The sequence below is a fragment of the Jaculus jaculus genome, chromosome 5 (assembly GCF_020740685.1).
Source record: "Jaculus jaculus isolate mJacJac1 chromosome 5, mJacJac1.mat.Y.cur, whole genome shotgun sequence".
NCBI lineage: Eukaryota > Metazoa > Chordata > Mammalia > Rodentia > Dipodidae > Jaculus > Jaculus jaculus.
Genome location: NC_059106.1, coordinates 170,743,088 through 170,767,902, shown reverse-complemented (window position 1 = coordinate 170,767,902; position 24,815 = coordinate 170,743,088). Strand labels below are relative to the sequence as shown.

General features: G+C 55.4%; 2 protein-coding genes across 9 annotated transcripts in view; one reads left to right on the top strand and one right to left on the bottom strand.

Moving 5' to 3' along the window:
• Col18a1 (collagen type XVIII alpha 1 chain) overlaps window positions 1–24,815 on the top strand; it is a 127,208-nt gene that overhangs the window by 92,301 nt on the left and 10,092 nt on the right. For 3 of the 7 annotated variants that reach the window (XM_045148932.1, XM_012951405.2, XM_045148928.1), the window contains 31 exons: window positions 2,178–2,254; window positions 2,615–2,800; window positions 3,015–3,041; window positions 3,789–3,851; window positions 3,953–4,039; window positions 4,268–4,321; window positions 4,488–4,646; window positions 5,029–5,091; window positions 6,791–6,817; window positions 9,519–9,650; window positions 10,186–10,248; window positions 10,836–10,862; window positions 11,500–11,535; window positions 11,991–12,062; window positions 12,349–12,384; window positions 12,630–12,719; window positions 14,188–14,217; window positions 14,338–14,364; window positions 14,679–14,741; window positions 15,414–15,488; window positions 16,207–16,233; window positions 16,448–16,501; window positions 16,861–16,935; window positions 17,525–17,593; window positions 18,057–18,099; window positions 18,579–18,641; window positions 22,563–22,606; window positions 22,916–23,053; window positions 23,458–23,602; window positions 23,689–23,762; window positions 24,111–24,242. In XM_045148932.1, the coding sequence (XP_045004867.1) occupies window positions 2,178–2,254; window positions 2,615–2,800; window positions 3,015–3,041; window positions 3,789–3,851; window positions 3,953–4,039; window positions 4,268–4,321; window positions 4,488–4,646; window positions 5,029–5,091; window positions 6,791–6,817; window positions 9,519–9,650; window positions 10,186–10,248; window positions 10,836–10,862; window positions 11,500–11,535; window positions 11,991–12,062; window positions 12,349–12,384; window positions 12,630–12,719; window positions 14,188–14,217; window positions 14,338–14,364; window positions 14,679–14,741; window positions 15,414–15,488; window positions 16,207–16,233; window positions 16,448–16,501; window positions 16,861–16,935; window positions 17,525–17,593; window positions 18,057–18,099; window positions 18,579–18,641; window positions 22,563–22,606; window positions 22,916–23,053; window positions 23,458–23,602; window positions 23,689–23,762; window positions 24,111–24,242 (2,258 nt within the window). The remainder of the gene's footprint in view (window positions 1–2,177; window positions 2,255–2,614; window positions 2,801–3,014; window positions 3,042–3,788; window positions 3,852–3,952; window positions 4,040–4,267; window positions 4,322–4,487; window positions 4,647–5,028; window positions 5,092–6,790; window positions 6,818–9,518; window positions 9,651–10,185; window positions 10,249–10,835; window positions 10,863–11,499; window positions 11,536–11,990; window positions 12,063–12,348; window positions 12,385–12,629; window positions 12,720–14,187; window positions 14,218–14,337; window positions 14,365–14,678; window positions 14,742–15,413; window positions 15,489–16,206; window positions 16,234–16,447; window positions 16,502–16,860; window positions 16,936–17,524; window positions 17,594–18,056; window positions 18,100–18,578; window positions 18,642–22,562; window positions 22,607–22,915; window positions 23,054–23,457; window positions 23,603–23,688; window positions 23,763–24,110; window positions 24,243–24,815) is intronic. The other 4 variants (XM_045148933.1, XM_045148929.1, XM_045148931.1 and 1 more) reach the window with 3 other exon arrangements.
• Slc19a1 (solute carrier family 19 member 1) overlaps window positions 20,867–24,815 on the bottom strand; it is a 39,865-nt gene continuing 35,916 nt past the window's right edge. The window contains exons 6-8 of one of the 2 annotated variants that reach the window (XM_045148935.1): window positions 24,615–24,710; window positions 22,474–22,684; window positions 21,199–21,310 (exon numbers count right to left, since the gene is read on the bottom strand). In XM_045148935.1, the coding sequence (XP_045004870.1) occupies window positions 21,306–21,310; window positions 22,474–22,684; window positions 24,615–24,710 (312 nt within the window). In that variant the 3' untranslated portion in view covers window positions 21,199–21,305. Of the gene's footprint in view, window positions 21,311–22,473; window positions 22,685–24,614; window positions 24,711–24,815 lie in introns of both variants that reach the window. The other variant, XM_045148936.1, reaches the window with a different exon arrangement.

Here is a 24,815-nt window from a genome sequence, read left to right as displayed (position 1 = left end):
GAGGGACATAAGACACTCCCAAACCGCAGTCAGGAATTGGGAATATCATCAGGTCACCATGAAATGTGACATTTCAGCACAGTAAAGTTCCTACTGTCTGCTGGAATCGATGATGCTGGAACGCCCAGGTCAGAGGGTGTTGGGTGTTGCCTCCAGGGATCAACGCCGAAGTCTCCCATCAATCACAAGGCATCGATGCCGTCACAGGGGATAAGTGTGGTGCCCAAAGACTTCCTTTGTGAGGTTCCAACAGAGCTGTGCCCTGAGCCTCATCAGAGCAGATGTCCAAGCTGGGGGCAGGCCGCGGCCAATAGACCCACGTTTTGGTTTTTCAAGGTAGGGCCTCACTCTAGCTCAGGAATTCACTACGTAGTCTCAGGGTGGCCTCAAACTCATAGCAATCCTCCTACCTCTGCCTCCCAGGGGCTGGGATTAAAGGCGTGTGCCACCACGCCCAGCTCATTTTCTTTTATTAGTTATATATATAGTGTGTATACAGCCAGGGTGGTCACCTCGTTAGCCTTCCCCCGTCATCCCCCCATGAGGATTGTGGGTGTTGCATTGTGGAAGTGGCCATCAGTTATGGGGGGAGAGGCAATGTGTCTGTGCATAATGACCCAACTTATGGCTCTAAAAATCTTTCCACCCCCTCTTCCACGAATTTCCCTGAGCCATGTTGGGTTCATTTTAGGTCTGTTTCAGTGACAAGGTCTTGGAAGTCTCTGTGACTCTGGATTTCTGATTTGGTAGGCTCAACGGACATTTTTAACCTCAGGCTTAGAGACTGCCTGGGTCTCTAGAGTGGCATTTCTCTCTGTGGCTTTTGTCGTCTCTGGGCTCTTGTTTTTTTTATAAACTTGTAAGAACCACTCGTTGCTCGAAGGTTTTTCAACTCCCAGCACTGAGAGGGCTGATTTGCTGAGCCCAGGGCAGCATGGGCATCTGCTGACCAGATGCAAATGCAACACAAGATCTTGGGTCAGTGTCCTCGCCGTCCTTGTCCCCAGACAAGAAGCCAAGGGAGACCTGAGTTTGGGCTGTGTATCAGGTCACCACAGATAGCAGAGCTGGACTTCCCAGATGTGGCACAGGCTGTGAGGGATGTCGCCATGGTATTCAGGGACGACCTATAAACACTCACACACATGAAATGCAGTGTGCGAACGTGTGTGTCTGTATGTGTGTGTAAGCCTGTGGGTGGGGATTAGCCACTGTGTACACACATGTGCCTCTGTGAATCAGAGACAGGGAGAGACAGTAGCCATGAGGCATGGTGTCGGTGAGAGGGGTTGTCAGGGTGAGTCGCTGGGCTTCATCCCGGGATTCCTGTGGGATTTCTGTTGCTTTTTTAAATTTTTCACATTACATGTGGGAGGGGGAAAAGCTGTTAAGAAATCCACATGAGGTTAAGGGTCTCTTATTAAGTCAGGAAGAATCTTCTGGAAGGTTTCAGACATCTCATTGGGTGTCATAGTTACCTGTGTTGCTGGGCCAAAACACCTGACCGACGGCAGCGGATAGGAGGAGCGTTTGTTCTGTCTTATTCTGTCTCGAGGGGAAGCTTCACGAGGCCCAGAAAGACTTGTGGAGCAGAGATTGGACATCACAATCTTGCCATAGCAGGTAGAAAACAGTGGCCACAGAGTGAGCTGAGCTGTAGCAAAAAGGAGCTACTTGCAGCACCCCTGAGCCCCCCTCCAGACACACACTTCCTCCCCCAAGGCCACACTTCCCAAATTGCCACCAGCTGGGGACCAAGCATTCAAAACACATCAATTCATGGGCCGGGGGGGGGGGGGTCATCTGATTCAAACCACTACATTGGGCTTGTTTAGAATGGCCGTTGTGGTTTGTGTTGACTTTTTTTTTTTTTTTTTATTTTGGTTATTCGAGGTAGAGTCTCACTCTGGCCCAGGCTAGCCTGGAATAATCTCAGGGTAGCCCCAAACTCATGGTGGTCCTCCTCCCTCTGTCTCCCGAGTGCTGGGATTAAAGGCATGTGCCACCACGCCTGGCTTGTGTTTTGACTTTCCGATTGTTCTCCCTTGCTGACTATGTGGGGCAGTCATTCTCACTGTCCTCCAGTCCCACAACTCACGGCAGGGCCCACCAGGGCTCAAGCAGGAGAGCCTGGGGTTACCCATGAGCTGACAGCGGCCACCTCTGCCTCTTCCCAGCTCAGACCCTTCCTGACGCAAATTCGGTTGGCATGTTGGATGAGAGCGTCCAGAACCCTGGAGGTAGCCTGAACAAGGTGAGACCACCGGCCCATGACCCTGAACCAGAGCCCTATGGACCGTGGCTTCCTTTTGCATCTCTCACTGTGATCCTGATGAAGCCCTCAGGCCCCCACCCCCGCCCCTGCCCAGCTTCCCTGTGCCCTGCATGTAGATTGGCACCTCTGCATGTACACTGTTCATTTCACAAGTGCCCTGAGAGTTCCCACTGTGAGTCTTGAGTACTCCCCCACACCCCGTGCATCTACAAATCCCTTTATGTGTGTCCCATGGGATTGGGTGCCCAGCCCTGGACACCGGAGCCTACAGCTGCAGCGGGAGGTAAGGGTGTGTGTGAGTCACCACCTACTGTGCTGTCCTGTCCTCTTTGTCCCTAGGGAGGCCAGAAAGGGCAGAAAGGGGAGCCGGGTGCTCAGGGCCTCCCTGGCCCAGCTGGTCCTCAAGGGCCTGCAGGGCCAGTGGTGCACGGCCCCAACGCACAACCTGTCCCCGGGGCACAGGGCCCCCCAGGACCCCAGGGACCACCAGGGAAGGATGGCATCCCAGGCAAGGACGGTGAACCGGTGAGTACTGGCCTCGGTGGTCTGCTCCGGAGTAGGAGACTCCTTCCAGCGCCGGGGGAGAGTCAGCTGGGGTCAGAGCAGCCGTGCCCTTGGACCCTGGGGACCCTTAATGAGCCCTTGGCTGGGCACTGGAGCCGGGACGTGGTTGGGTATGAGGCAGGGTGGTTGCACTGGAATGATTTCCATTGCTAATGGTTTCTCTTACCCATTCCAGGGTGACCCCGGTGAAGATGGGAAACCAGTAAGTTTGCTTTTCTCTGTGTCAGACGTTGGCTTGTGTTGGTGTAGGTCCAGTAAAGGCCATTTAAACCCGGCAGACAGAAGCAGGTGGTTTCGCTGTGAGGCCACCACATAAAACAAACAAACAAACAAAGAAAAACCCAGCAGCTTCCTTGGTGCTTAGCTCCACCTGTGGACAGGGGTACAGTTAGGCCACGCACTACGATGCTCATGGTGACCATGGAAACAAGTAGAAAAGTATCACTTCTTCCAGCTTCTTGGGCAGGAAAAAGCACAGCAAAGATGGGAAGTCAGGGTGCGGAGGAGGGAGGAGGGGCGCTGTGTGCCAACGAGAGCCCCCTAGAGAGCGCTTTACACCTGATCAGGAGACCAGGATCTGCAAGGGAGTTCTCCAGAGCTTAGTCGTAACAGGAGGCTTCTGCAAGCCCACTGTGCCCCCGACAGTGTATGTACGTGTGCACACACACACACTCAAACCTGTAACAGACCTGGTAGATGCAGCCCGGCAAGGATGTCAGCGGTTCCCGGTTGACATCTCTGGAGAGGTCGCATGTGGTCTTCAGGCTCTGTTACAACAGATTTGAGGGTTCCATGGTGTAACACGGCTAACCCTGACTTCATAGACCCTGAAAGGGCTCAGTTTCCACCTGTCCCCTGTTCCTGGGCAAGGAACGTTTGGGGCCTGTGCTGCATGGTATAAAAGGACAAAAGTACTTCTCCCTGCCCATTTGCTGCCTTTGTCTTCCAGGGTGAAGCTGGCCCTCAGGGCTTCCCAGGAATGCCAGGAGACCCGGGCCCCAAGGGTGAGAAGGTGAGTATACGCAGGCTGAGGCATGCCCCCTCCTTGCCATACCCCTGACCTGAGGTGGGGTTCGTGTGTCCTCAGCATGACAGATTGGTCTTTTGTCCTAGGGCGATCCTGGAGTTGGGCCAAGAGGACCTCCAGGACCTCAAGGGCCTCCGGGACCACCAGGACCCTCCTTCAGACAGGACAAGCTGGTGAGTCTTTCCCGGCCATCCCTCCATGCAGTGCCTCGGCGCTCAGCGCTGGGGATATGTTCCTGGTGGTGTGGGCTCAGAAAAATGGCCTCCTGCCTCAGTCTAAGGCAAGTTGCCTGACTGTGGGACATGTCCCTCCTCCCGGTTGTTCCTCTGGCATCTCATCGTGTCCAGGGATGGCTGGGTGGGTCTTGCATACTGTGACACCCTTTCTGGCCCTCCCTTTAGACCTTCATTGACATGGAGGGATCTGGCTTCAGTGGAGACCTGGAGAGCCTTAGGGTGAGTGGCCACAGCATCGCTGTCCCTGGGCATGTCATCCAGGCCATGGCTGCTGAGACCTGGGTGGGGTGGGGAGAGTCATGGGGTGAGCCGAGGCTGGTTGGGAGTGGGGTCACTGCTGGGCAGAGCCGTGCATTGCATGATGGATCCTGTCTCTTTTGTCTAGGGCCCACGAGGCTTTCCTGGTCCCCCAGGGCCCCCTGGAGTCCCAGGCCTGCCTGGTGAGCCAGGACGCTTTGGGGTCAACAGCTCCTATGCTCCAGGGCCCGCAGGTCTTCCTGGTGTGCCTGGACGGGATGGGCCACCCGGCTTTCCTGGCCCCCCGGTAAGTCCCTCATGGATACCCTGTGTGCTGGGAATGGGGGGGAGGAGAGCTCCATTATGGGTCTCCTGCCAGAGACACTTCTGGTCTCCTCTCTGTCTTCACCTCACACTTCCATTCCTCGATGTGAGGTTTGCACATGTTTGGGCTGCCCTCTGAGGTGGGGAACCTTTGGTTCTGAGGGTGCTGACCTGCTGGCTAGCCACAAGCCCCAGAATTAACCTGTCTGGCCTAGGACAGCACTCTGAGGGTTCTGCGCCGCCACAGCGCCCCCAGAGCCGTGGCACGTGCCCATCGTGGGGTCTCCTCAGGAAATCTGAGTCCCAGCTGTTGCCTGCTCACTGTGGATCCTGCCCAGCCCCTCACCTTGCTCTTCTCTCCCCAGGGACCCCCAGGTCCTCCAGGCAAAGACGGCCCACCAGGAAAGGCAGGCCCGAAAGGCAGCCTTGTAAGTCATCTGTCTTCCCGTGTGTCAGGGTGCATGTGGCTTGGCACACACCTGTGCCCAGAGGGTGGTGGGCAGTGCGTGTTTGGAGCTCGTGGTGGGGACATGCTGCGGAACAGCGCCACGGCCCAGCTTGTGTGGCCTCCGCCTGGGAAGGCTCTTAGGACAGCCGATGTCAGGTAGAGGCAGGCCTGTCTCAGTGCTGCCGCCTGCCACACCAGTGGCCATGTCACCTCAAGTTTCAGGCTTGGGTATATTAATCAAAGAGAAGCCTGGACTGGAGAGATGGCTTAGTGGTTAAGGCATTTGCCTATAAAGACAAAGGATCCCAGTTCGACTCTCCAGTACCCACGTGAGCCAGATGCACGAGGGGGCACATGCATCTGGAGTTCGTTTGCAGCGTCTGGAAGCCCTGGCATGCCCATTCTCTCTCTCCCTCTCTCTGCCTCTTTCTCTCAAATAAATAAATAAAAATAAAGTTAAAAAAGAATAATTAATAAAGGAGAAGCCTGGACTGGAGAGATGGCTTAATGGTTAAGGCGCTTGCCTGAGAAACCTCAGAATGCATGTTCGAATCTCCAGGTCCCACGCAGCCAGATGCAGAGTGATGTAAGCATGCAATGCTGCACATGCTCACAAGGGGGCAATGTGTCAGGAGTTCCTTCACAGAAGCTGAAAAGGCCCTGGCATGCCCATTCTCTCTCTTTCTCTTTGCCTCTTTCTGTTTGTCTGTCTAGCTCTCAAAAATAATAAAAATAAAAATAAAATAAAAAGAATAAGTCTTCAGGGGCCGAGAGCTTCTGCTGATTGTAACCACTGTGTTCTTAAGCTGATGAAGCAAGGAGGCCATTTGGAAGGGAGAATGTCTGGAGACCCATTTCCTGATACTTCCTTGGAATGGGATACAGAGGACTCCTTGTTGGGGCTGAACGGCAGAGGCTCCTTTTTTTGTTGTTGTTTTTGTTTGTTAGTTTGTTAGTTTGTTTGTTTGAGGTAGGGTCTCACTCTAGCCCGGCTGTCCTGGAATTTACTATATAGTCTTAGGATGGCCTTGAATCCTCCTACCTCTGCCTCCCAAGTGCTGGGATTAAAGGCGTGCACCACCACGCCTGACTCAGAAGCTCCTTTTTAAAAAATTTTTTTATTTTTATTTATTTGAGAGCTACAGACAGAGAGAGAAAGAGGCAGAGGGAGAGAGAATAGGCACGCCAGGGCCTCCAGCCACTGCAAACGAACTCCAGACGCATGCACCCCCTTGGACATCTGGCTAATGTGGGTCCTGGGGAATTGAGCCTTGAACCAGAGTCCTTAGGACTCACAGGCAAGCGCTTAACTGCTAAGTCATCTCTCCAGCCCTCAGAAGCTCCTTTTAAATGAACTGCATGCCTAGAGCTCATCTCTTATTCTCAGCTGAGCCTAAAGGGCTCCCCTGCTTGGGAGATGTTCACAGGGGTCACACAGGGGTAGGCTAAGACACTGGCCAAGGGCTCTCCTTGACCCTTCCCTTGCTGAGCTCTCAAAGGGCTCTATCCCCACCAGAAACTGGACAGGGGGAAACAACGGGTCTAGTGACTAAATGTCATGAGTGGGAAGCTCCGGCCTCACAGAGTGGCTGGTGTTGGTGAGGGGCTGTCCACCTGCTGCCCTGTGCTTGCTGGGTGAGTGTCTTGAGTTTATTGTAACCCTATCCTTTTCCCCACAGGGCTATATAGGCATCCCAGGACCCAAGGTACAAGCCACCACCCATTATGGCCGAGCTGGGGCAACCTGCCTGGTGGAAGTGCCGCAGCAGGGGGCACCTCGGTCAACGAGCATACAGTCCTTGGTGCTGACTGTCACCCCGGCTCGGGCCACCCTATCTGGAGTCCCCAGGGCTAGGTCACCAACACTTGTGTGACCATTGCTGCTCCGTTCTGGTCTGTGAATGCAGTGGGACCAACAACAGCAGGTTTAGAAAAGAGCTGCCAGTGAACAGGTGCTAAAAGGAGAGCCCCAGGGAACTCTGGAAGGGGAGTCAGCTGCTCCCTAGCCGAGGTGCCTGGCCCAGTACAGTCTCCAGCGGGGCTCATGCAATTCTGCTCCAAGAGCGCCACGCTTCTAGCCTTCTGATGGGCATCTGATACTCAGAGGCAAAGCCCGAGGGAGGCTCAGCTCTGGGCTGGAGAGAATGAGTAAAAACCCAGTGGGAAAAGAAAAGAGGAAGGCGACATGGGCATCGGGGTAGGCAAGCATGCCAGGAGATAGCGGAAGCGCCGGGCTGAAGTGGGCACATGTATGTGCAAAGGTGCCTCCACTCTGGCATCTGTGCGTGCCTGTGTATACAGGCACACGTGCACGCTTCAGGGATGAATAAGTGAAATATTTTGCTAAGGTTTAAGGTGAAGGCTAACACAGAAAGAGCTGACAGCTGAGCGGGGTTGCACGCATGAGACAGAGTGGCTACATGTACGGTCGGAAATCCTGCACCCACGTCAGTGTGAAGATAACACAAATAAAATAAGGAATAAAAACCTCAGGTGACATAAGTGAGAATTCTAGGGCCCTATATTCTTTCTACATACCAGGTCAGATCAGAAAGCAGAAATTAAAATGAGATTTAAAAATAACTTTTCTACAAACCAGATTTTTTTTGGAGACTGAATCTCATGTAGCTCAGGCCAGCCTTGAACTCCTGATCCTCCTGCCTCCACTTCCCAAGTGCTGAGATCACAGGCAGGTGCCACCATGCCTTACTAATAACTTCGTAATGGTCAAGAATTAGATGGTAGGATGGCTCAGCATTTGAAAGCACTTGGCTCGCCATGCTTGCTGAACTGGGTTCAATTTCCAAGTGACCAACATAATAAAAACGCACACAGTGGTATAGGCATCTGCTGTTCATTTATAGGGATAAGAGGCCATGACACACGTATACATGTGTGCATACACACACTTTAAATGAATAAAAAAACAGAGCTGAGCATGATGGCACACACCTTTAATCCCAGCACTTGGGAGGCAGGGGTAGGAGGATTGCCGTGAGTTCAAGGCCACCCTGAGACTACATAGTGAATTCCAGGTCAGCCTGGGCTAGAGCTACCTCAACAACAACAACAACAATAATAATTATATGCTGTTTTTTTTTTAATTTTTATTTATTTATTTATTTGAGAGCGACAGACACAGAGAGAAAGACAGATAGAGAGAGAGAGAGAGAGAGAGAATGGGCACGCCAGGGCTTCCAGCCTCTGCAAACGAATTCCAGATGCGTGCGCCCCCTTGTGCATCTGGCTAACGTGGGACCTGGGGAATAGAGCCTCGAACCGGGGTCCTTAGGCTTCACAGGCAAGCGCTTAACTGCTAAGCCATCTCTCCAGCCCTAGATGCTGTTTTGTTTCTGAATTCCATTTGTGTTCTGGGCACCCAGACAGATTAAACTTGGAGAGCAAAGGTAACAGTAGGATGCACCCTTGGGTGCATTTGGAGGCATGGTGCAGGGCTTCTGGATTAGACCACAGGCGTCTATGCACTCGGGCCAGGAAGACTTTGGAAACCAGGTGGGAGCTGGGGTGGAGTAGGCCCATAGCTAGAGGGACCCTCCTCACAGGAGGGCTCCTTGTCCAGCTGGCCTCAGACCCTGACAGGACAGCTGGTTCCCTTCCTGTCCGTGTTCCAGCCAGCGCTGGGCTCAGCACGGCCCTCACGCTGTCACATGTGCCTCTCCGCAGCCCAGAAGAGAGCGAGGCTGTTAGTTTCCACTTGACAGAGAGGAAGTGGCTGTGAGCAGGGTCCCTGGGACAAGCTGGCGGCCAGGCCTCTCCTCAGGGCTTCTGTGCCTGAGCCCCATGTCCCTGCCCTCGCTGTGGTCCCTCCCCAGTCCCCTGACTCCCTCGGCCTCTGAGTGGTGGCGACTGTCTTTTACAGACACGCCTAGATGAGGCCCTGTGTGCATGTCCATGGTGAGTTCTTCAGACTCACAAGTGACAATGACAGCTGCGGCCACCATCACCCCAGCCACCTAGTGGCCCCAGAGCCCTGAGTCCCATGCAGACCTTCCCTGAGCCTCTCTCTCCCCTGCACCTTCCAGCGGCCTACCCTTTCTCCTCACCTGCCCTGTCTGCTCCTCGCTAACCCTGTGCCCCGCGTGCTGGGGAGTCGGGCCGCAGGTAACGGTCGCGGCATGCAGCATGCATTGTGACATGTTGTTGTGGCCACGGTGTCAGCTTGTGTGCCGGTGGCTCCTGCTTGGCCCTTGTGGTTTCAATAAAGTTGTCTGGTAAAGTCAGAGAGATGCAATGGGGTACGCACTGCTTTGTGGAATGTGATCTCTGCGTTTTCCAATCGTTGCAAAGAAATCATTGAAAAACCCGTTTCTGGGACACAGTGAGTGGCTGGGATTTAGCAGAAGCTTGGAGCCCGAGGGTGGTGACATCGCCTTTCCGCTCTTGCAGGGAAGCAAAGGGGACCCCGGCCCCGTCGGTATGCCTGGGAAGAATGGCCTGGTGGGGGCCCCTGGGCCAGCTGGACCTCAAGGACCCCCAGGACCTCCTGGGCCACCAGGACCAGGATTTGCTGCTGGATTTGTAAGTCTGGGTCACTCTCCCCCCAAAATCCTGAGCTGTACCCCACAGATACTGTCCCTTCAGGACGTTCAAAGCCTGAGCAGCGTTTCTGCAGCAGTAGCGCACTTTTGTCACTCACCGTGGGTTTTCCTGTGCCGGCCCTCGGGCCCCCACTTCTGGGCTCAGAGGCTGAATGTGTAATCCCCATGCTGGCATGGCCCCAGTGTGTATGAAGCACAGGTATTTGCTCCTGCTGCCCCTGTGCCCACAGCTGCTGTCCCTAGCTCCTCCATCCTTTGGGTGCTGAAAGCCTGCTTGGGTACCCAGGTGCAGTCTACACTGTCCCTTCACCAAGGGTCAGGTCTGTCTCCTCAGACCCAGAGCCCCCAGGGACTGAGCAGGGTGCCCACCCACCAGGATCCCCTCACCAGAAGCATAGCCTCAGCCCTGCCAATCACCCACCATGCTTTCTCCTCATCTTCACTTTCCCGGGCCTCAGGGGCCCCTCTTGTAAGAAAGAACTGAGACTTGAGTGTCCCTCATGTGTCCCTTCCAGGATGACATGGAAGGTTCTGGAATGCCCTTCTGGTCGACAGCCCGAGGCTCAGATGGGATGCAGGTATTGCTTACAAGCGAGAGGATCATAGAGTAGAGATGTCCTGGGACAACCTCACATGGGGCCAGGGGCTTCCCATTAAACCCACAGGGCCACGCACCATACCATTGCCCCTACTGAGGAACGACCCGACTTGGGAGAACCTGGGGTGCAGGTGGGGCAGATGGTGGTGGCAGTCAGGGTCATTGTTGGGGCTGATGGGCCCTAATGGACAGAGATGCTTTGCGTGGCTCCAGTGTTGGGAAGTGGCAGGTATTTTGGCCTGAGCAGGAGTGAACTAAGGGCATCTGTTGGAGCGGCCCCTCTTCTCTGTTACCTTGTGCATAGTTGGGATGACAGGTCAACAAGGAAGAGCCGGAGACCCAAACGAAGCAGGGCTTGAGACAGACACGTGTCAAGGTTCTAGATGGTGTTGAGGTCCTGGCTGTTGTCTGTAGAATTTCACAGGGTTTGTTGATCCATTGCCAGAACACTAGATTTTTTTCTCTTCCTGATCAGAGCTGTGATGCTAAAACGGCTAATGTCCCATGGGACAGATGTACCTCTGGGCAGGGTGGCTGCATTAATGCCTGTGTCTTGCTTCCTACCAGGGACCTCCAGGCCTGCCAGGACTCAAGGTGAGTGAGGCTTTTATCCGACACATGCCCTGGCTGCTACTGCTTCAGTAGCTGAGGCTGTTCAAGTTTAGCCACAGGCCCCTAGCCAGACGAACTTGAACACTGGAAGGTATCTACCCCTGCTTTCCAAAGCCCCAGGAATGGAGAGATTCTGAAGTGTGCTGGAGGTCTGCCAAGGAGCCTTGAGCCTACATGCCCAGCCTCAGGGGCAGCAGGATGGCGTGCCCAGGGGACATCAGCCCTTAGTTCTGACCACCCAACTTCCCTCAGGCCTGAGCCAGGCTCCGGGAGACAGGAGCGAAGGACCCAGAGCAGTGCCCACCCAGGGTCCTTCTTTCTCAGCAGCCCCTGCTGTTAACACTGGATATTTCCAGAGGCTGGCGTTCAGAAGGGTGCATGCCCTGCCTTCTTAAATGTTGAGTGAAGTCCTTTCAGAGGACTTGAATCTTGCAGTGGGAATGGTGGACCTGCCACCAGCTTCTAGGACACCTAGTGGGTCTCTGGGTCCCTGTTCAATCACCCGGGGCCCCCTGACTGTTAGTGGGGAGGATTTCATCCTGTGTGGAGAAGCTCGTGATTGTGACTTGAGGGTGGTCTCACAGGCACACCACACTCACAGAACCCTTTGTCCATTCAGGGGGATACCGGAATGACAGGGCCACCTGGAGCCAAGGTAGGCATCTCTCCCCAGGACCAAGAGGTTGGTCCCACTGGGGACGGAGGATCTGGAAGGCCAAAAGGCCTGACCTGTGTACCTCAGTAGATGAGAGTGTTGGGATGCCCCTGAAGTAGCTGAACCTGAGTGTGGGGGACACAGGCCGAGACCTCCACGCTGCCCTGCCTCATCTTGCTCACAATCTTCTCCATGCCTTTGAAGTTGAAACTACCCAGAACAGACCCCTGCCCTCAGCAAACCCCCAGACTCCCCTGTTACCCAGTGAGGCTCACTGCCTCGTACACTATGAGAGCCTCACACAAGTTATCTGGATGCCCGCCCAGCTCTTCCTTGCCCTACTCCGCCATGTGTGCCGTGGTCTCACCTGCGGGTGCTGTGGCCTCCTCTCAGGACGTCTCCATGGCCTGGCTGGCCACAGGACTGAGCCTGGACCCTCCATTGTTCTGTCCTAGGGAGAAGTTGGAGCAGATGGAGCTCGGGGATTTCCTGGTCTCCCTGGCAGAGAGGGTGCATCTGGGCCTCCGGTGAGTAACTGTGGTAGCCAGGGTGCCAAGAAGGAGAAGGTGGCAAAGAACCCATTAGGAGAAGAGCTGGCACTTCTGGGCAGCCATGTCTCACCACCCAGTCCTCTATGCCCCTTGAAACTGAATTTGAACCTTGTTGGAGTTGGGGCGCTCGCCTCTATGCCTTGGGTACTGCCTGTGCGTCCAGGAAGAGCTCCTGTCTTCGTAGGAAGCCAGTCCTGGGAGAGCCGGTTCGTGAAGAGGCCCCGGTTCTGTTAACGGTGATTCATTTCTTCCATCTCTGCAGGGATCCAAAGGAGAGAAGGGGAGCCAGGGAGAAAAGGTGAGTCTCTGTGGGGTGGGAGGGCACACAACAGGTGCTGGTGGTCGAGCCAGGGTCCCACCATGCCCAGGCCGCAGAGTGCAGCCCCACGTCATGCCCCGACATCGGGCAGAGATCCGCAAGTCTGCAGAGGCATCTCGTGGGGCCACTGTCTGTCCACAACCCCCAGTGCATGAGCTGTTGGGGGGCTCTGGAGTCCTGGTCAGTGTAGCCATGACAAAGCTCTGCCTGTCGTTCTCTTCCAGGGTGAGCCAGGGAAGGACGGAGTGGGGCATCCAGGCCTCCCTGGGCCCCCCGGGCCCCCCGGGCCTGTGATCTACGTGTCGGATCAGGAGGTACGTAAGGGCACTGCGGGGTGGGCATCGGGGGGCTGGTGCTCAGTCCTGGTGTTGCACATATTTGGTCTGAATGCCTTGTGGGAAAGACATGTGGGAGCCCTGGCTTCTTGGGCGAAGGCTTTCTCCCCACAAAAGCCTATCAGGCATCTTGGCTGCCGTGGTTGTGGTGCCTTTCACGGTGCCTGTGGCAGCATCTCCCTGCCCCTGAGTGGCCAGGCCCAGCAGCAAATGGCCTCTCCCAGCTCTGCCATAGAGCCAAGGGGTCCGGTTGCTGCCTGAGCCTGCCTCGCTGGAGCCTCTGAAGATCAGACGCAGGGTCCAGGGAAGCTGGTCAGTGCTTGGATTCCTGCCTCCCCAGGCCACCATGGGACTGCCCTGTGTAGAGCCAGAGCCGGGTGGAGTAGCCACCCTGGCTCAAATCTCAACTCCAGTTATAAGCTATGTGTCCTGGATTCAACACTTACCCTCTCTAATCAGTAGTCTCTCTCTCTCTCTCTCTCTTTTTTTTTTTTTCAAGGTAGGGTCTCGCTGTAGCTCAGGCTGGCCTGGAATTTACTATCTAGTCTCAGGATGACCTCAAACTCTCAGCAATCCTCCTACCTCCGCCTCCTGAGTACTGGGATTAAAGGCGTGCGCCTCCATGCCCAGTTTAGTAGTCTCACGTTCAAGATGGGTCCCATAGGAGAGATGGCTTAGCGGTTAAGCGCTCGCCTGTGAAGCCTAAGGACCCCGGTTCTAGGCTGCGTTTCCCAGGACCCACGTTAGCCAGATGCACAAGGGGGTGCACGCGTCTGGAGTTTGTTTGCAGTGGCTGGTGGTCCTGGTGCACCCATTCTCTCTCTCTCTCTCTCTCTCTCTCTCTCTCTCTCTCTCTATCTATCTGCCTCTTTCTCTCTGCTGTCACTCTCAAATAAATAAATAAAAATAACTTTTAAAAAAGATGGGTACCATGATCCTGGGAACGGTCAGGGCTGCAATTGGTCACGAGTGCCTGGCACAGGGCTCAGACTCACAGTGCTGGACAGACAGACGCTGAGGAGCACAGGGGAGGGGACAGCCTACACAGTGAGGAGCAAGGGGGGGCAGGTGCTCCTGGCCCAGGGTGGATCTAAAGGCCGGAGCTGGTGATCTCTAGCCAGGGGACACAGGTATGACAGCAAGGAGCCACAAAAGCCCCTGTGGGTGAGGCCGCTTCCCCACAGCTGGCTGAGATCTATCCAGCTCAAGAAGTGCGTCGCCTCGTGCTTCAGTCCCACTGCTGACCCAACCCGGCAGCATCTGCTGCTGGAGAAGGGCTTCCGTTGTCTCCTGGGGAACCGCTGGCAAAACCCAGGGGGCCCGCTCAGAGCAGTTTCCATCTAAGCGGCACTTGGCGATGCTCTGCTATGGCTAATGTCGCAGGTGAGCGTCACCTGACAGCAACGTTCCTTTCCTTTTTTTCTCTTTTCTGCTGTCACGGGAACAGAGAGCAGCCGCTAGCGTTCCAGGACCTGAGGTATGTGCCGTCTTGCTTCTAAGACATTTCGCTGCGAGCCCAGGCAGCAGCTGGGTCAGAATATCTGGTGTTTTCTGAGGCAGTGTGTCCCCAAAGCTGATGCCAGCTCTCTTTCCTCAGGGCAAACCAGGCTATGCGGGCTTTCCGGTAAGTAGCCTCACTTTGGAGCTGTGTGCTGGACGTCCCCTGGCACTGGGGGTGCGGTGGGGGGCGGGCCACTCCTGGTACACATAGCATAGCCATGTGAGTTGGCATGAGGACTGTCCTCAAGGACACCATGGTGTCAGTATGTTGATGGCATCTGGGTAGGTATAGCATGGTGCCCTCGATGCCCGTTATTGGTCGGGACCTGGAAGCACGACCACATGATTGGGGCCAGCTGTGGGAGACGGTACACAGGGAGCTGTGAGGACCAGAGGGACACTGGATTAGGCCCTCACTCCTGTCTGTCTCCACTTTAGGGACCGGCTGGGCCAAAGGGTGATCTGGGTTCCAAAGGCGAGCAAGGCTTTCCAGGGCCCAAGGTAAGTGGCAGAGGCTCTGCTCACTCCCCCGGGACCCGGCCAGAGTGTGGCCTCACTGCAGGTCTTGGCCAAAGCTGAAACATCCTTTTGGCATACAGACCTCCTTGGTGACCTGAGGGGCCATTTCCATCTTTTCAGGTCTTTTTTTAATTTCTTTTTTTGTTTTTTTGGGGGTAGGGTCTCACTCTAGGCCAGGCTGACCTGGAATTCACACTGTATTCTCAGGGTGGCCTTAAACTCACGGCGATCCTCCTACCTCTGCCTCCCAAGTGCTGGGATTAAAGGCATGCACCACTGCGCCTGGCTAAAAAATATTTATTTATTTATTTGTGAGTGAGAATGTCACACCAGGGCCTGTAGCCATTGCAAATGAACTCCAGATGCACGTACCACCATGTACATCTGGCTTATGTGGGTACTAGGGAATCGAACCTGGGTCCTTAGGCTTTGCAGGCAAGTGCCTTAATCTCTAAGCCATCTCTCCAGCCCTGTTCAGGTCTTTGAGCAGGCTGAGGCCCGTGAGCCATGCTACCCCCGTGACCTCTGCTTCTAAGGGTCATTGTCACAAGCAAGACCATGTTATTTTCCCCTATTTCTCTTTGGGGTGTATATATGAGGCCGCAAGGGGGCACCATACTGCCCCGACCCATCCTGCCTGCCCTGCCATTCCAGGGTGAGAAAGGGGAGCCTGGTGCGGTCTTTGGTCCTGACAGCAGAACCCTGGGTCCTGCCCAGAAAGGAGCCAAGGTACGAGTGGGTGCAGGAGGGTTCCCTCCATCCAGTGGGGGTTCGGATGTCTGGGAAACAGCATGGGCTGGGGGTTGGCCTCCTGACAGAGAGGCGGGCTCCTGACACATTCCCGCTTCCCGAGCGCAGTTCCTGAACCTTCCACAGCCTGTACCCTATCGCCCCTCACTTTGTCCATCTCACAGAGTCATTCTCCAAGCGTCCTTGTTACCCCATGTCTGCCGGCTGCCCTCATCACCCCCACTACTATTGCCTCAGCCTATTTATGAGGGGGGCTGGAGACACAAGGACCCCAGCCCCCTGACTCGCGTCTTGCCTGTGGGAGATGTGAGGGTCACAGGTGCCTGTTGGAGTCACCCCACCCCACCTGCGGGTTCCAGCTGCCCCGTGCCACTGAGGCATCCAGCCCGCCTCCCTCCCATGGCTCCGTGCCGGAGCCCGAGCACTGGGGCAGGACTCCGCCTCGGCCGTGTCCCCGCCGCCCCCTACCAAGGCCCTGTGGGTGGCGTCTGGGAAGGTGGTGGGGTGGGCCTGTCGCAGGCTGCAAGAGACAGGCTTTCGCTGGCCTGCAGCCTTGTTCAAGGTGGGCCAAGGATGCTTGTACCCCAACATGGACCCTCAGTGCAAACTGGTTCCTGTCCATCTGGGACGGTCAGCGGCCAGGCGAGGGGTCGCCACGGCTAGCTGACATCTGACATGCCTCTGGTTCTCTGTACAGGGCGAGCCAGGCTTCCGAGGACCCCCGGTGAGTAAGATCGACTTCTTCCCATGAGCACTTGGGGGCTGGGGCTACCTCTCATGGCTGTTGAGCATGTGGTCCAGATGTTCAATTGCAACTGCAGCATGAAAACCATGTGGCGATTGGGAGGGACGGCAGTAGCCAGCTTCTTGTGGGATAAAGCCCCCTTCCTCCTTATAGGGGGGCCTGCCCACACTGGCTCACACTTTTCTCTCTGCAGGGCCCATATGGGCGGCCTGGGCACAAGGGCGAGATCGGCTTCCCTGGACGGCCGGTGAGATATGGGTGGGCAGCAGGTCAAGCCTGGCAGGTCGAGGAAGCCCCAGCCTGCTGAGGGATAGTCCCTAGAAGAGTGGACATCTGCCCTTCCTACTGTCCTGTCCTTGGGTACTGTCGTCCCTGTGTGGCCAGTATCCTGAGACTTGTCTGAGGGGCACTTGTGTCAAGAGGGGCTGACATCCCATAGGAGGCCCTGGGTAATGAGGAAGCACAGACTTGGATTCGATTATTTATTTCCCAGCCTCCTCCCAGCCCATGGGCAGAAGCCACCTGGAAGTGGGGTGTGGAGGCTGACCTGTGGGAAGGAGGTGGGGGTGATACATTACACAGACTGTGCCGCTCTGCTCTGTCCAGGGTCGCCCCGGCATGAACGGGTTAAAAGGAGAGAAAGGGGAACCCGGAGATGCCAGCCTTGGATTCAGCATGAGGGTGAGTTTCTTGTGCATGTGGACAGGACACCAAGGAAGGGGAATGGGCCAGCTGGGGCCTTGGTGCCAATGTCAGAGGCTGGTAGTGTGACCACAGCATGCACTCCAACACATACATTGTCATGACACACTTGTGAACACACACACACACGCAGTTGCAGCTGCTCCTCCCCTGGGTCCTTTGCAGAGGCAGTGTGTAACCATCCGAGCTCTCACTTGGGGTATCATCGGAGCCAGGCTGGGCTCCTTCCTCTACTACATAAATAAGTGAAAATCCAGTTTCATTCCACATTAATCAAATCTTCTGAGCTGTGTAGCTCTAAATTTGCAGTTAATAATCACAAATTGGGTTATTCCCAACCCAGGCGACCTCACTTCCCTAGGAGACGGCCCGGTCAGGGAGACCGGGCCCGTTTGCAGGAACTTAGACCAGCAAGAGTAAAGGCATTCTTGGTTTTACGTTGTCAGATACATCCGGCTCTCTGATTGTACTTGTTTTCAGAAATGCTCCCACACGTCTGCCACTCTAGCCAGTTCCAGTGGTCTGGCTGTGACCTTGGCTGACCAAAGCTTTCTCCCCCTCCCCACAGGGAATGCCTGGCCCCCCAGGGCCTCCAGGGCCCCCAGGGCCTCCGGGGATGCCCATCTATGACAACAACGTAAGTCGCCAGGGCTCAGCTCTGTACAGGCCTCGTGAGGAGAAACCGCAGCCTCCCCTCCCATGGCTCCCCTCTGCAGCCCTCCCCATGTGTCTCGAGGAGGGTTCTGCCCGGGGTGGGGGTGGGGGGCTACACCTGGAAGCAGAGCAGAAGCTGCAGAGGCCTCGTAGGATCTCAAAAGCGCAGAGGCAGCCTCCAGCCAGAATGGCTGAAGTCCCTGTCCTAGGTTAGGAGGAGGGGACCCTATTGTACCATACCCAGGAAGGCAAAGTGACCCACGAAGGCAGGTGTGTCCCACCCAGGGCTCCTGATTCCAGACCCCGCATCCCCTCCTCCTCCAGAGCTCCCATTAGGCGAGTTGTTGGTGTGGGTCCCAGAAAGGGGCCTTGGGCTTCTGGGCTTTTGGACCTTGGTGGCTTCATAATCTTGTTCCTCAGCAACCACTCTGGCCTGTTCTTTGCAGGCATTTTTGGAGTCTGGCCAACCTGGGCCTCCGGGACTGCAAGGTGAGAGCTCCGAGGCAGTGGGGAGCTGTGCGAGGGGAACAGCAGCCTTGCTCAGTCATTCAGAGAAAGCTGAGTCGCAGGACTCCATCCACACTGTGTGTGTCAACGCCAGGCGTCCCCTCCCTGAGTGCCCTCTCAACCCCGTCCCGATCCCAGCCTCACGGGTATTCAGCATGGCTGTCGTGGCCCGGGGAACCTAACCAATGCTGATGCTGGGAACACCACCCATTTGCTGTCCTCGCCTTAGATTTGGCTCAAAGTAGGGGTAGAAATAGCCTCACCCCTACATGTCAGCATGCCCCCCCACTCTGCTTCTCCCAAAGTCTGACTGCACAAGGTGGACTGTCCCCTGTGTCCTCGGTGGCCTTCCTGGTCTAGGCCTACCCTGTGCACCAGCACCTGGGGTGGTGGCCTGTAGAGTGTAGCTGGGCGGGGTCCTGGCCGGTTCTCCCTGATGGCTCTGGGGTCTCTTTCTCTAGGTGTTCAGGGGCCTCCAGGACCAAAGGGTGACAAAGGAGAGGTGGGACCACCTGGGCCACCAGGTGAGCATGCTCTTGTGAGCCCCAGGCTGGGGGGGGGTGCTGTTGGGGGCGTAGGATGCTGTCAGCTCCAGGGATGGGCACCTGAGACCCTGGGGTGCTGTACCCTTGCTGCATGGCAGCTTCTTCTTTGCCCTCTGGAGGAAGGAAGGCTTTTCCCAGCTCACCAAGCCCTGAGGGCAGCTGCACTGGGGACACTCAGCCTCTGGGCTTGGGGGCTGGAGCCCAGAGGGCTCAGGTCCCCGTGGCTCGGTGAGATGCCCTGATCACACTGCCCGCTGAGGAGCTGGATCTCAGTGTGCAGCTCACAGAGAGCCAGGGCTGCGGAGTAGGGCCAGGAAGTGCCTCCTCCCACGGGCTGGTCCTAAGGCCCACCAGTGGCTAAAGGTCAATAGAGAGGCCTCCTCTGTCCGAGGACCTCGCCAGGTCAGCACCTTCAGGTGCATCCCAGCATGGCTGCCCTTCCCAGTGGGCAGTGATGGTTCCTTGCCAACCCCCTGGCCAGTCTGAACAGCGCCCACCAAGACCATCTAGGAAAAGCCAGATAAAAAGTGCGTAGCCACCCATGTGACGATGGAGGAGCCAGCGGGGCAGTGCCCAGAGCCCTGAGGCCACTACCATTTGCAGCAAGACTCTTCGTGACAAGTGGAGCTAAAATGCAGATGCACTGACGCCCCCACCCGCAGGCCTGCCGGAGCAAAGGGACGAGCACCGGCCTCGGACCCTGTCCTCCGCCCGCACCCAGCGCCTGGGCGGGGCCTGTAGTGAACCAGCGTGCGCCCTAACAGTGTGTGGGGGGGGAAGGGCACCCAGGCTCTCTCCGGGCCAAGAGCACAACTCCTGAGTGCCACATGCCAAAGATGAAGAAAAGATGGATTCTCAGGGTGCCAAGAGGCTCAACCCGAGACCCGAAAAGCAGCAGCTGGAACGGAGTTCTGCCTGCCGAGGGAGATGCGCCCACCAGAACTCCAGGGGTGACCAGGGGCAGTTCACAAACGGAGAGAGGACGAAGAGTTCCGTGGAGGAGGACACAGTGACAGCCCAGCGTGCTGGTCACTGGAGAACCACAGAGCAGGACAGCCTAGTTTCCAAAGATAAGAAAAGATTCAGTGCTCCCCACATTCAAAGAATCAACAAAAACAGATTTTAAAAGAAGAAGAAGAAGAAGAAAGAAAAATAAAAAAACTGGGCTAGGCTTAGCAGTTAAGGCATTTGCCTACAAAGCCAAAGGATCCCGGCTTGATTCCTCAGGACCCACGTAAGCCAGATGCACAAGGTGACGCATGTGTCTAGAGTTCATTTGCAATGGCTGGAGGCCCTGGCATGCCCATTCTCCTATCTCTCTCTCTCTCTGCCACTTTCTCTCTCTCAAGTAAACAAATAAAATATATTTTTAAAACTGGTAAAAATGAATGAAGCCAGAAGACCACACACGTTCCAAAACATCAGGATGGTTTGTGCCAACAGTTCACAACCAGGGAAAAAACTTCAGAATAAAAGCAGCTTAAGCAGTAAGCAAGCAAGCTGCCACCCAGCAGACAGTTCAAGGCCCATAAAGAAGAAGGAAATGGGGCTGGAGAGATGGTTTAAAGGCGCTTGCCTATGAAGTCTAAGAACCCCGGTTCAATTCCCCAGGACCCACATTAGCCAGAAGCACCAGGTGGTGCATGCATTTGGAGTTCCTTTGCAGTGGCTGAAGGCTCTGTCTCTGTTTCTCTTTCTCTTTCTCTCTCTCTCTGTGCCTCAAATAAATAAATAATAAAATATATTTTTTAAAAAGTAGAAGGAAGTGGTATGCAAGAAGGGCTGGGTAGGCAAGAAGCTGCCGACCTATGTTGGGGCAAGAGTGTTCACTGTGCTGAACGGTGAAGTCAAGACACCAGGCCCAGCCTTTCTGAAGCAGAGTTCTACCTAATGTTGAGCTGAGGTCAGGGGGTGTCGCCGAACCTGAAGGAAAACCAAGAACCAACACATGTGCAACTGGTGTCTGATGGGCAGGCTGAGGGCACACAAAAGGTTCAGAAGAAAGTGTGTACCAAAAGAAAGTGTAGAAAGCCAGGCATGGTGGCGCACGCCTTTAATCCCAGCACTTGGGAGGCAGAGGTAGGAGGATTGCCATGAGTTCAAGGCCACCCTGAGACTACAGAGTGAATTCCAGGTCATTCTGGGCTAGTGTGAGACTCTACCTCTGAAAGAAAGAAAGAAAGAAAGAAAGAAAGAAAGAAAGAAAGAAAGAAGGAAGGAAGGAAGGAAGGAAGGAAGGAAGGAAGGAAGGAAGGAAGGAAAGGGGGAGAGAAAGAAAGAAAAAAAGAAAGAGAGAGAGAAGCAGGGGAAAAGAAGGATCACAGAGCATTTACAAGTAAGAAATAAGGGACAAAACAGAATTAATTCCCAATCTGTCAGCAGCTGAGCAAGTGTGAGCAAGCAGATACTTCTGTTGGCAGAGGTTATCCAGAGAGACTGTGGAGACCCTGTCCCCAAGGACGAGGACAGACCAAAGGACAGCCAGCAGGGCCGCATGTGTCTGCGCATGTGTGCCCCCTGCAGGTGTGGTTCGTGTGCTCAGACTAGGTGCATCTTGGGAGGCTTGCTGAGAACGAAGCGTTCCTCATGATCAAAGTCACTGTGCCAGAAACAACCAGCGACCGAACTTGATGCCGGCAACAGCTAGCCTGAGGATAAAAAAAGGGGGGTGGGGGTGTTGACAAAGCCAGGAAGAAAAACAAATCAGTCATCACGTGGGGAATTTTAACCCAGAGACAGAAGACATCGCTGGCCACACGCCAGCCCCAGGGACTAGTCCCTGCAGCCAGAACACGTCTGCCTGCTTGCAAGTTCGGTGGAAGCGCGCCAGGACCGCCCGCGGAGCCGCGCCCGTCCAGGTGGCCCATGTGTCTAAGGAGAAGACAGACGCCGAGTGAGCCCAGGATGACCGATCCTGACTGGGCTGGAGCAGGGAGGCCACATGCTCGCAGGCCACGGGAGCCCACTGGCAGCGGTGCAGCTCCACAAAAGGACCTGGAACGGGGTCTAGAGCTTGGGCCTTGCTACTGGCCACTGCCATCTCCAGTCCCAGGTGACGTACCTGTAAGGTGTCTAGGTTATGGGAGGCTTGGAGCCACCTACTCACAACTGTCTCAGGTAATAGCAAGAGGTAGGGAGGAAGCGCAAGTTTTTAATGGGCACCAGCTGCAAGGACCTGTGTGGGTGACTGTCAGACTGAATGCGTGTGCCCAGGCCACTGGACACAGGTCCATTAGAAAAGTCAGTGACCAGGAGTAAACATTTTAAAATGAGATTCCAAAAAGGGTAGAGAGATGGCTTAGCGGATAAGGCACTTGCCTGCGAAGCCTAAGTACCCATGTTTGACTTTCCAGGTCCCACGTAAGCCAGACGCAAAGTGACGCAAGTACCCAAGGGCGCACTTGTGCACAAAGGGCACACGTGTCTGGAGGTCACGTGCAATGGCTGGAGGCCCTGGTGGGCCAATTCCTTCTCATAAAAAAAAAATGCCAGGCGTGGTGGCACACGCCTTTGATCCCAGCACCTGGGAGGCAGAGGGAGGAGGATTGCCATGAGCTTGAGGCCAGCCTGAGACTACGTAGTGAATTCCAGGTCCGCCTGGGCTAGAGTGAGACCCTACCTCAAAAAAAAAAAAACAACAACAACAAAAAAAACTTTTTTAGAAGGCCAGTCTATTAGGCTTGCCTCAAAAAAAGAAAAGAAATCCCCAAAAAAGCACCATCAACAACAACAACAAAAAAAATCAAAACAAGAAATTAGTTAACTAGAAGTAAATTTAAAGAAATGTGCAATCTCTGCAGAGAAAACTGACTCAGATATGGGGGGGTGCTGTCCAGTTGATGCTGCTTAGCCGTCTTCACAACAAGCTCCTGACATCCATCTCTCCCTCTCACGCTGCAGGGCAGTTCCCCTTTGACCTCCTCCATTTGGGCGCTGAAGTGAAGGTAGGTGAGGCCACTGGTTGGGCAGGAGCATGTGGACTTCTCCTGGGGTGGCGGTGTACAGGCAGGCACTTGTGTCCCCTGTGAGAAATGTCTAATGATATTGTTCAAGCCACCCCCCTGCTGGCCTTGTGAAGGCAAAGGTCCCTCCAAACCCTCCTCTGGCCAAAACACAGCAAGAATTGTGTGAGCTGAGCTGAGGGACCACTTGGGGCTGGGGAAGTGCCCATGGCTGGCTGGGTCAGTGCCTAACGGTCTTCCTCACCTGACAGCAGGCACCAAGCTGGCTCAGATAACAATTTCTACCCTCAGGGAGACAAGGGAGACAGAGGAGACACCGGACAGAAGGGAGAGAGGGGCGAGCCTGGTGTCAGTGGCAGCCTCTTTGGGGGCTCCAGTGTGCCTGGGCCCCCAGGACCCCCTGGCCCACCTGGCTACCCTGGGATCCCGGTAAGTTTGGGTCCCTGGCCAGCTACAAGTATCCACACACATCAGACCTGGGCAGAGTTCAGGGGTAACATCCTGCCTGGATAGATACCCCCAAAGTCCAGGCAACACCCTGCACAAAACTCCATGCTTATCTACTTGTCTGTGGCCCTGAGGCCCGGTGGCCTCACCCACGTCCTGTGGCCGCAGGCCTGCCGTGAGGACGCAGTGAAGGCCGGGATGGACTTCTGCCCGGGCACTGGGCGGCTGGAAGGTTTCTCCTGTGTCCTGGAGAGCTAAGGGGCTCCTGTGGGAGGCAGGGCTGTTGCCAGGGCTCAGAGGCCACTTCACTTCCGGGGCCCTGGGCAAAATGCAGCCCCAGGCTGAGGCACTCCAGTGTGCAGTGGACTTAATCTCCTTGTTCCTAGGGTCCAAAGGGAGAGAGCATCCGAGGCCAGCCTGGCCCACCTGGCCCTCAGGGACCTCCTGGCATTGGCTATGAGGGTCGCCAGGGACCCCCGGGGCCCCCAGGTCCTCCAGGGCCCCCTTCATTCCCCGGACCTCACAGGCAGAGTAAGTGTGTAGAGAATGGGGAATGGACACAGGTCCCCTGGGGCTGCCCACGTGGCCAGGGGTTCCTAGCTTCTTGTTTCTTGTAGCAGTCAGCGTTCCTGGTCCTCCGGGCCCACCTGGTCCTCCAGGACCCCCTGGAGCCATGGGTGCCTCCTCCGGGGTAAGCATGTACCTGGCCAAGGTCTGGGGATCTGGGATGGAGCCAGGTAGCCCGTTGGGAAGTCCTCACCACCAGTTCACCAGGGACAAAGGTTGCTAACTGCGGAGCCGGGGGTCCGGTCCCCACAGCTGTTTCCCCTGTGACCTCTGCTCCCCCTTGCTAGCGGCTTCCCCCTCCCTCAGCCCAACGAGGAAGGGTGCCCTCTCACATCTGTCACCCCCAGCCCACTCTCCCCAGCTTCCAGCCACCCAGGCTAGAACTTTCTTGTATGGCCACCTTCTGGCCTTCGGAACCCCAGGAGTCCAGGTGCCCTGAGCATCAAGTGCCATGTTGGGTTTGGGGTTCCAGCAGGTAAGAATCTGGGCCACATACCAGACCATGCTGGAGAAGGTGCGCGAAGTACCTGAAGGCTGGCTCGTCTTTGTGGCTGAGAGGGAAGAGCTCTACGTGCGTGTCAAAAATGGCATCCGCAAGGTGCTGGTGAGTTCTTGGGGACCAGCCCTCAGTCAGTACCGCGCAGCAAGTAGGGAGGCATTTATTTACTTATTTTGAGAGAGAATGAGAACGAATGGGTGCACCAGGGCCTCTAGCCACTGCACATGAACTCCAGATGCAGGTGCCACTTTGTGCATCTGGCTTCCCACAGATATCAGGGAGTGAACCCTGGCCTTTAGGCTTTGCAGGCAAACGCCATCGTGGCTGAGCTATTTCTCTAGCCCTGGAGGCATTTTTTAACTTTCTTAAAAGAATAGCAAACTGTTATTTGTATAATTGTAGGCTAAACTTAACCTTTCTTGTTGCTGTGACCAAATGTTTAAGAAACAACTTAAAGGAAGACTTATTTTGGCTCACGGTTAAGATGAGACATAGCCCATCACAGCAGGAAAGGTATGGCATCAACAGCATGAGGTGGGGCTGGAGAGATGGCTTCATGGTTGAGGTGCTTGCCTGGAAAGCCAAAGGACCTCTGTTCGATTCCCCAAGATCCGTGTAAGCCAGAAGCACATGGTGGCGCACGCGTCTGAAGTTTGTTTGCAGTGACTGGAGGCCCTG